Source organism: Dendrobium catenatum, unplaced genomic scaffold, assembly GCF_001605985.2.
Source record: "Dendrobium catenatum unplaced genomic scaffold, ASM160598v2 fragScaff_scaffold_0, whole genome shotgun sequence".
In the NCBI taxonomy this organism is placed as follows: Eukaryota; Viridiplantae; Streptophyta; class Magnoliopsida; order Asparagales; family Orchidaceae; genus Dendrobium; species Dendrobium catenatum.
In genome coordinates, this window is record NW_021318462.1 from 500926 (window position 1) to 511296 (window position 10371).

Here is a 10371-nt window from a genome sequence, read left to right on the forward strand (position 1 = left end):
ATCTCGGAATCAATTTGCGATTGGGAGGCTTAAGTTTCTTTTTATTCTATATACATACAAATATATTTACAACTATTTCCCTCCCACTCACACGCTTACTCACGATTTCAAAAAATAGAGAAGCAGGAGTGGAATTGAGAAGGTTCAGACGGTGTAGGAAGGCTTGTTCATGTGTGAGAGGAATGGGATTACACGGCTGGGAGGAATGATTTATTCGTGTGTCGGTGGGCTATGAGAGGCATGAGTCACGATCGAAGCCGAGGGGGTTACGCGCGCAAGGCTGGTCATGGTCGTGGCATGGTTACTAGAGTCGGATGGCTGGACTGCTCGCACGATTTCGCATGGGGGTCACAGATAGGGCGTAGGCAAAAGTTGTGTTGGTGTCGCGGTTTAATCGCAGGCGAGTGCCGCAGTTCGGTGGCAGGCGCGTGCCGCAATTTGGTCGCAGGTGGAAGGTGATGCTAGTTGGTGTCGCGGTTCAATGGTAGGAGGAAGAGGGAGATCGCTCGCCTCTCGCAATTGCTAGAGGCTGCTAGCATGTAGATGGTCAGGGCTGGGGTCGGGTCCACTCGGCCGGAAGGATGATCGCACATAAAAGACAGGACGGGAGGCGAGTGCCGAAGTCGAACAAGGCAGATGGGAATTCAAACTGCAGGTGAGTGTAACCTCTTCTTTTCATTTATTGGTTATTTTATGCGAACTTGAACAGGCGGTTGCTTCAGAAATGTGGAGACGACGTACTGTTCATTTTTTTTTTTTTTTTTTCCATTTTTTAATTTAATTTTTTTTATTCCAACAGCTTCGCCGACAAGGAGATGGTTGAAGTGGTTGTGCGCAAGCAGGCCTGTAAGATCGGGAGCAAAAGTAGTGGTTTTGATTTGCAGCAAAGGGAGTCGGAGGAGAAGACGGTTGAATGGCAAATGATGAGGTGAGGTGTTGGTTTGGACGTGTGTAGATTGAGGTTGTCGTTCAGAGATGTGGAAAAGAGATAGTAACTTCAAGTGGGAGCTGGGTTGTGTTGTTTGGGTTGGCGGTTCCGTGGAGAGAGGGACTGCAAAGGGTCGTCAGCAAGTGGGAACATGTGGGCTTCGTGTATTCGTACAGAGAGGAGGACGAGGCTACTGGTTCGGCATGCTGAGGGATCGAAAGAAGAAGAGGGGGCTGGGTCGCATGCGAGGGATCGAACAGAGGTTGACTCGCGTGGGTGAGGAACGGGGGAGAGAGGGAGGTTCAAACTCGGGGACTTGCGCGCATGAGTTTGATTGAAGCCACAGTGCACAAAGAGAATGGGAAATAGAAGAATGGAGGCTGGTTCGGGCTGCTAAGTGCGATGCAGAGATAGCAAGGTAGTGTTTCATTATTGAGGCCAACATTTCTTTTTTCTATTTTAATGAATGGTCATATTGAATTTATTAATAATGAGCATGATAATTTAGCATATGTACTATAGACAAAACAAATAAAAGTAAGTGGCATGGCTGAAATATAAACTGCCTATAGCACCATTAATTGAAAGGATCCAAGCAGAATTGGTTATTAAAATTCACCAGCTACCTGTCTGAATGGTTGTAAATTTTCACTAGCTCGTCATTAGATGCCCTTGTCCCTCTAACAACATTAATAGCACCAGTGGCCATGGTACCTGAAACGTATCAACATTACATGATGCAAGGCATGACCTTTTTATTATTAGCCACTAATCATTCTTCTAATTCAAAGCATATTATTTTCCTATGCTTCAAATTTATAACAATGTAATGTAAAAAGATCATACAACTTCTGAAAAAGTTTCACCGTATGCCTGTTCTTAAGAGGTAATAGAGTCTGACTGTCAACAAAAATCAAGGCATCAACCATAGTTGAGTGTTGAAATAATTGTACATTTCCAAAAAAGATTAGCTCAGTTCACGGAGCAAGGACCAAGATTTGGATGCAAAGATAGGATTACCAATAAAATGCTTGGATTTCTGTTACCATGCTGTCACATGCAACCAATTGGTGACATCAAAATGATTGAAACAGAGAAAAAAGTTTTGGAGCACAGGTTCTTGTGTTATACCACAAACTGAAATCATGTACTGGCATATTAGCTACACTCAAAACATTCATCACATGTTTGCTATAAACCACTAGCAATAAAAATAGTGAAGTTGATAATTTCAAGATATAAAGCAAGCAGATATAAAATCATGTTGAAGGTAACATAATCAGGAAGAACCTTGATCTGCAACAAGCCACCTGCATGAATTGTCAGCAAATAGGGCAATCTTTTCTTCTGGAAGAAGACCAACAACTCTCAAGCCTTCAGAAAAATCCAAAATATCCTCCTCAAGCTGCAAAAGAGAAGGAAAAAAAAAAATACTACAAAGAGAATAATGTTATAAATGTGCTGCACCCTATGAAAGAGCAATGCTTAAGATTACTGATCAAGCATACAATGCTATTAGATAATCTAGTTTTGCTTCAAATCTGGCAAAACAATGATTTTATTATTAAACTTTTGGGATTTTTACATACATAACACTCAAAACAATTCAAATTACATATCTAACACCTAAACTATTATATTTACATACATACCACTTAAAACCCTCTTTTACATCATTTTTAACACTCCTATATATCAAAATGATCAAAATAAAGCATAGAATGAAATAAATATGATTTTGCTGAATTTTGAGATGTGCAAAAACTAAGGTATAATTCTGAGAGAAAGTTTAATCTTATCATTTCGAAAAAATTAGGGCATTATAAGATACACGTCATTCAAGCTGTTAGATGGCAATTGAATCATAGATGACGTGTTTTCCTCGGTTAGCATCTGATTTCTCAAAATCTAAAACCCACAAAAATGCCTTTCAAAAAGGCGATAAAAATATTGGGATATTAGGATGTTATTTACGAACAATTTAGAAAAGAACATCAAACAATATTTTCTGAAAGATTGAGCAATACTTACAGAAATTAAAATAGGTTAACTGCTGTAAAGATATAACAGGGATCATAAGACTTTGGAGATCATTTGGGATCATTTTATTTATTTTTGTTCTCTTTTTTTAAATATGTTTGGCTTATGTTTTTCAATTGTTTTTATTTTTATTTTCAAAAATAAAGCAAGTTATTTGTTAAAATACTCAAAGAAATTTTTATGTGATTTTTAGTTGCTTTCAATTTTTTTAAATAAAAATTACCCATAACACAAGCCATTACTGCTCCCCAACGATTATCATGCTTGCCATCACTGTCTATGTAATATGCAATAAAAATAAAAACAACTTTTATATAGGATACCAAATCAGAGATAAATGTAGAAAAAAAAATATTTTGAATAAGAGATAGATGTAGAGGAAAGAGTCTTAAAACAATGGTTAGGTTGTCCAATTGTGACCAAGAGTATTAGTTTTTGAAACTGAAAGCCTCTTTATAATGCAAGTGACTAGATACGCCAACCTTTCTCATTCCTTAGTGCAAGAGCATTGGGCAGGGATACGCCCTCTTTTTTAAGAAGGGAGAGATGCAAGCTAGTATTCATGCTTAAATTGTTAACAGAGTAAAAGAAGTAGATATCTTCTAGGACCACTTATTTTCTAACCTAGTGTAAAACCCGAAAATAACCTTAATGGGTCGTTGCACGCTTTTCAAAGCGTCGCAACGAGGTTTAAGTAAATTTTCAACGTTAACGGAATGCAACGAAATTAATTTTAGAAAATCCTACGCAAAATTCTGATCGTTTTGGTATATAGAAGTTATACCAAATTTTGCTTATTTTTGGAGTTATTAATTTTAGAAACCAAATAATACCGAAACTACCCTTATCATTGTGTATTGCCGAAATTAATTAAGTGAGGGTAGTATGGTAATTAGCAAACCCAAATTCTCTTATTAGGCTTAACCGACCCCTCCTCCCTTCTCATTTCATGCAAACGAGCGGACCGAACGGAGAGAGGGAGCGGACGGACGGACGGGCGGCTTCCGCGAGGGTGACTCCGGCGACGATTTTCCGGCGAGAGCTTTACGTCAAATCGAAGAGGACGACGAGAGGATTACTCCGGTATGATTCTTTTCAAACGAAACCTTTTAGATCTTTAGATTTTTGAGAATGAAATTTCTAGGGTTTTTAGGATTTTGGAATTTTCTTCGAAATCTCTTCACGAAATCTTTAAGAAATGTTTAGAGGAATATTTTAACGTTAAAAACTTAGAGATTTGAGAAATTTTGGAAGATTTAGAAACTAGGGTTTTTGACCTAAAACCTTAATTTTGTAATGCACCTTTATGAAAATGATTCCTAAGGTTTAGGAAATGTTTTAAAGAAAAATTTTAAGTTTTTATCGAAAATTCATTTTTCTAATTTTTAGGATTATTTTAATCCGAAAATTATTATTATATTATTAATATGTTTAAGATCAATTTAAAATAAATAATTGGATGAATTGAGGATTTATGAATTTTCAAAATTTAGTTATTTATTAAATCCGAAAATCAACGTTTATTTAATTAATTATCCTTTAATTGTCGTTAGGAATGGTTAAAGGGAAAATGCCGAGTTTAGCAATTTGACTTAGGAATTTGACTTATGATTGTGACACATTTACTTTATAAATCTTTCTTAGGTAGTGACCATTAAAGGGTAAGGTGGAAGAATTGTATCAAGCGTGCCACATTGGTTTAGGTAGGTATTCATACCCCTTTTAATTATAAGTGTTAGATTTTATTCATATTTAGAATGCAATTTCATATGTTTATTTTACTGTCAATATTTTATCTACTGTCAATGTTTTGATGTTCCTAATTTTAAGAATACCCAGTTCATGCTTTCATTTCATGCATTAATGTGAAGACAATTAAGTATATGAATAAATGAAATGATATGAAAGAAAATGAAAAGAATTTAATGAAATAAAATTACATAGCATGTTGATCCGCGAAGTACCAAACTAATGGTAATGGGGCTTTCAAAGCCAAATGGTAATGGGCTTGTAAAGCCAAATGGTAATGGGGTTCTGCGGAGCCAAATGGTAAAGGAAATGGCAAAACTTTGACTGCGTACTGATCAAGTACGAAAACTGTTACTTCCGGGACGGATGATATATTAGCATATTCATTTTTTTCATTTTGCATTGCATATGAAAGAGAAAAGAAATGAATGAAAGAAATCAATTGTTAAAGGAAAGAATGAAAGGAAAAATGAATAGTACATGTTATGACTCGCTCAATGAAATGAATTAGTTTTCAATTGTAAATGTTTTTAATATATGCATCTTATGAAATTAATTGTGATATGATTTACCTGCTGAGCTTTAGCTCATTCCTCGTTTTGGAAATCTTTTTCAGGAGAAAAGTAATGGCTGCACGACGACCTTACATGTATCGTCGTAGGGGACCTCAGGATGAAAGGTTCCATTTATTTTATGCTTTAAGTCTAAGGTTTGAATTAGTATCTGGGTATGATCAGTATGTAAAGTTTATGAAATGTTGACTCAAAAGTTTTTATTGGTGTTGAGATGATCTGAACTGTTTGGGATTATCTGTATTTGATGTTGTTTTAGTGGCTCTTTCTTATTTATGGATGATATTTATGTACTGATGTTATTTATCTAATGTATTTGATTTATGTTTCTAATGCTCTTCCGTACGATCGTCTGTTCCCGCCCCGATATTATCGGGCTAGCCGGGCCGGGTCGTGACACCTAGGTAGCAATTAAGGAAATTCAATATTAGGCATTAATGAATAGGACATAAACAAAGCTATCACACGATGGGAATTGAACTAGCATAGATGATTCGAAAGGGAGAAGCATATTAAATTTATTAATCGTAGCCAACCAAATATGAAACTGAATCATTTTTTAGTTGTGATTCAATAGCTATTTGTGCGAACATCACAAACTGAGTCTACTATATTAAGAAAAGCAAATGTGATCACAATGCTAGACAAGTTTATAGAGTTATAAACTTTAGAATTTACCAAGGAATACAAGATGGGATCAATCAACCAATGAAACTTACTATATGATTTCAAAAAGGAAGCAGCATCTCCTTACCTGCCTGTAAGTTAGTTCTGTGGGAGGATCATGGTAGAGATCCACTACAGCTGTTCGATGCCCGTATTTTTCTGTTGCTGATTTCCAAATATCTGGAACAGCCCTCCACTCATTTGAGGACAAAGCGCTAGAATTAGACAATAATGCCGCATCCAACAGAGGTGAGCATTTCCTTCTTAATGCATGGCGCGCCTACATTGCAAGTAAGAGCTGTTTATTACCAAAAACAAAAAGAGTTACGTTTACTAGCATAAAGCATTATAGGGCGGGGTTGTTCACACATCGAGTAATTCAAAAAGCTCTCCATAAGGGATGGCCAAACCAAAGGTTGGCCACTCTAGGTTGGCTCAAACCTAACTAGACTAGTTGAGGGCTAATCTAAACACCTTTGGTCGGCTATGTCAAACTTCTCCAAAAACACAAGGCCAAATCACACAAGACTACATCCAAGGAAATTGAAGTGAACTCAAGAAGATAATGAGAGGGTGCAAGTTACCAACAACAGGGCTTTCTACCACCCCCTTGACTTACAAATGCCATCTGGAAGTAGTTACAATTGTCCAATATGACCACAAGAGATTGCAACCTCCCCTACTCCAATCCACATCAGTAAGTTGTTATCACACTTTTCACACCACAAGTGATTCAAAAAGCTCCCCATAAGAAATGGCCAAGCCAAAGATTGGCTGTTTTGGGTTGACTCAAATCTAACTAAACTAGTTGGGGGCCAACTTAAACATCATTAGTCCGCTATGTCAAATTTTTCCATACACACAAGGCCAAATCACACGAGACTAAATTCAAGGAAATTTAAGTGAAGTCAAGAAGATAATGAGAGGCTACAGGTTACCAACCAAGTTAAAAGACAAAAAGGCCAACTCATGCTTATCCAAAGAGGGCTAGCCACCTCTCCCTTCTTCAGAGGATAACTTAGACAAAGTCTATCTTGTGTAACCACTTCTAATGAGTTTAAATATTCCTCCTATAGTAAGAAGAAGAATATTGTACGCCTAAAATTCAAGCCAATTACAACACAATTGAGTTGCCTGACAAAGATATCCCTTTTTCCCTTCTCTCATAGTTGAGGCTTCAGGAAACCGAAGAACCTTAAAATACATGGTGAAGTCAAGTGAACTCTTTACTTGAAGGTGAAGATTTATTCAATCTTCTTTCGACATATTTATATCCATATCATCTCTTCTTATCTTCCTCTAATCAAACAACCTTAAGGATACATTGAGTGATGTAAAGTTGTTGTGTTGCGATTTATTCTATGAAATAAAAATATGCAACTTGCTCAATAAATATGTTCTTGTGTTCATGAAATCGCATAGAGAGTGGGCAAATGTGTTTGTGGATTTTAGAAGTATATTTCAAACGCAAACAAAAAACTAACACCTAAAACCATTATCTTTCATTGTGATGTGAGATTTAGAAGCTATTTATGAAAAATAATATGGAATGAACTTGGCACAAAACTCTTATTTTCTATAGCCTATCACCCACAGACTAAAAATAGACTGGCAGTGTCAATGAAAGCTTGGAAAACTTGTTTAGGACTTAATAACTAACAGTATCACTAGCTGGGAATTGGATATTGTTCTTCTTGCCGCAAAGTTTGCGTATGATAGTCTTATTAACAGTGAACAATATGAGTCATTTTCATACCATCGTATATGAACAAAGAGAGCTAATTGAACTAATTGACCAATCTTTTTCACTTTAGGATTAGTACATTTACATCATCATTCATACAAAATATGCATAACTTACTCCTAAAATTTTACAAAACTCACATAAAATTATGATAAATACAAAGATGATATTGATGCGCATAAATAATAGATATAATTTAAGGAGAGAGGCTTCATTTTAATTAAAGTTAGGGTTGAAAGATTCTCGACTGGAACACTAAAAAGCCTATATAGTTATAAGAAAGATAAATAATAGTACTTATAAAATAAATATTCCAATTGATGTTTGCATTTTTTTAATGCAAAACATGTCATATTTAACATTATATTATGGTCAAGTCTCCGATATTATTATTCTCTATGCAAATAGCACTAGTGTGCCAGTTTAATACCCCTTCACAGACTCCTTTGTCATCTCGTCACTTGAGGTCTCAGTATACATAATGGATTTTAAAAAACTAAATCATCACTACATTAGATGGAGGAATTTAGAGATTCATAATTTGTTGGAAAGACCTTTCTTCGTTAGAGGATATCCAATAGCCATGTGATAATCATATGCAAAATCTAATAAAACCCTAAGTCCGTAAATGGAACTCAAATTATTATAGCCATCCAATTATTATGTAATAACCGGTTTAGGCTGGGCCGATTCAACCGAACCGGCCAGCCTCTATTAATAGGTTGCGACCCAACAGGGGTCCGTAAAACTCCATTTCGTGAACGAAGCAGAGGAGCGGGCAGACGGCCAATTTGCATGAAGGCTTGGGGAAATTTTCTTACAAATGATTGCATTGGAGGGTAAGATTAAACAACTCATTTTCGTTCCTATTGTTATAGAAGCAAGGGTTTGAGAGAAACGACGGTGGAAGAGAGGAACAAATTGGAAGGAAATGGGGAAAAAGTTTGTTTTCCCAAATCTTTTATAAATTGTTCCTAATATTTTCTCTAATTAGTGTAAACATTCAATTTAATAATAAGGAAGACATTTGGAAGCAAGAAGAGGAGATTTGTGAGGGAGAAGAATAAAGTTTTTGGGATTTGGAAGATCCCCTCGTTGTAAGTAAAATGTATTTCATATAATTTTTCTTAGATATTTTTGTTAAAGCATAATAGTGTTATGAAAATTTATACTATTTAAATTCTTAGAAATTTGAGAAAATTTAGAAGGGACTAAACCAAGTTAAAGGAGTTGGGTGCTTCAAGAATTCAATAAGAAAGAGAACATGTTATGAGGTATGAAAGAAATTCAATATTTGTTGAATTATTCAAATTGAGATTTAATATTAATTAATTTGTTCTATTCTTGTGAACAGTTAACGACTTCCAAACTACACGATTATTGGAAGAAGACCTAAAGTGGGTATTTATAAAAGTTTAAATTTTCTTTATTTCATTTTCTATTTTCATTTTGAAAGAAGTTGATATGTAATTGTTTATACTATATATTTCCTTTTACTGTTGAAAATGATTACTTGAAATAAGCAATGGTATGTACAAGTATAAATATGCGAAAGAAAAGGATATGTAGAAATGAGCATGTCAAAGAAATAGAAAGTGAAGTTTAGAAAACAATCATATATATGTATATGATTCGTACATGTAAATAAAAAGTATATATATATGAATGAATTATATATGAATGGATGAAAAATAAATGAAAAAGGAAAAGGATATGCATGCAAAAGTTTACAGGAGTTCACCCCCGTATGACACTGGCTGGGGAAGCAACATACCTGTGCACGTAAAAAGGAAAAGGTTATGGATAAGGAAAAGTAAAATGAAAATAGTTGTACCTTCGGTACATTTAGACGGTGCTCATGTACAAATGAAATAGAAAAATGAATAAATATTAAAGCTCTATAAAGGTTAAGAAGAATTGTAATATGATATGCATAAATTGACTGAAACGAATAAAATAAAAATAAGGAAGGGAAATGAATAAAATATATATTAAATGTTATATGTAATGTATATTTTATTTTCATGTTAATTATTTTAATAGTTACCCACTAAGTTTACTTAGTAAACTCAAACCATAAATTTAAAATATTTCAGGTAAGTCTTCAGTGATCACTACAGGAAAAATGCCCAATACCGGCGGTTCTAACCGGCGGTTTATGGACCGCCGGTTTTACCGGCGGCATAGCCTGCGGTCTGGCAGTCGGCTTTTAACGACGGCCTCACCAGTGATTTTGCTATGTTAAGCCGGCGGTAATAGCAGCGGTCCCTAAACCGACGGTAAACCGCCGGATATCAACAAGAACCGGCGGTTGGGACCGCCGTTGATAAGTGACTTTTTACCGGCGGTCCTAATCGCCGGAAAACCGCCGGTAGAAGCCCTAATACGACCAGCCCCGCACCTGGCATTTCATTTTAACTCTTTCCTTCTCTCTTTCGGTCGCTCGCTCTCCCGTCGCTCGCTCTTTCCTAGGCTCGCCTCCGCTCGTCCGACCGCCGACGACGAATCTCCTCCGACCGCCGCCCCCAATCCGACTGCCGCCGACGAAGTTTGTCTGCCTCAAATCCGACCGCCGCCCCCAATCCGAATCGCCTCTGCTCGTCCGACCCCAAACCGTCCGATTTCTATTTTAAGGTTATTTTTTATGGTTTTTCTTTGATTATTTGTTCTTA

At 36.0% G+C, this 10371-nt stretch overlaps 1 protein-coding gene and 1 long non-coding RNA gene across 2 annotated transcripts in view; one reads left to right on the forward strand and one right to left on the reverse strand.

Annotated features, from left to right (window-relative positions):
- Window positions 1–6: 6 nt before the first annotated feature.
- On the forward strand, window positions 7–5578 carry LOC110097087. Its single transcript, XR_002303169.2, has 3 exons — window positions 7–655; window positions 800–1346; window positions 5334–5578. It is a non-coding gene; the product is annotated as an uncharacterized LOC110097087 (long non-coding RNA).
- Window positions 1353–10371, reverse strand: part of LOC110097079 (probable acyl-activating enzyme 16, chloroplastic) — a 23354-nt gene continuing 14335 nt past the window's right edge. The window contains exons 2-4 of the mRNA XM_020823311.2: window positions 6044–6235; window positions 2219–2333; window positions 1353–1642 (exon numbers count right to left, since the gene is read on the reverse strand). Coding sequence (XP_020678970.1) covers window positions 1551–1642; window positions 2219–2333; window positions 6044–6235 — 399 coding nt within the window. The 3' untranslated portion in view covers window positions 1353–1550. The remainder of the gene's footprint in view (window positions 1643–2218; window positions 2334–6043; window positions 6236–10371) is intronic.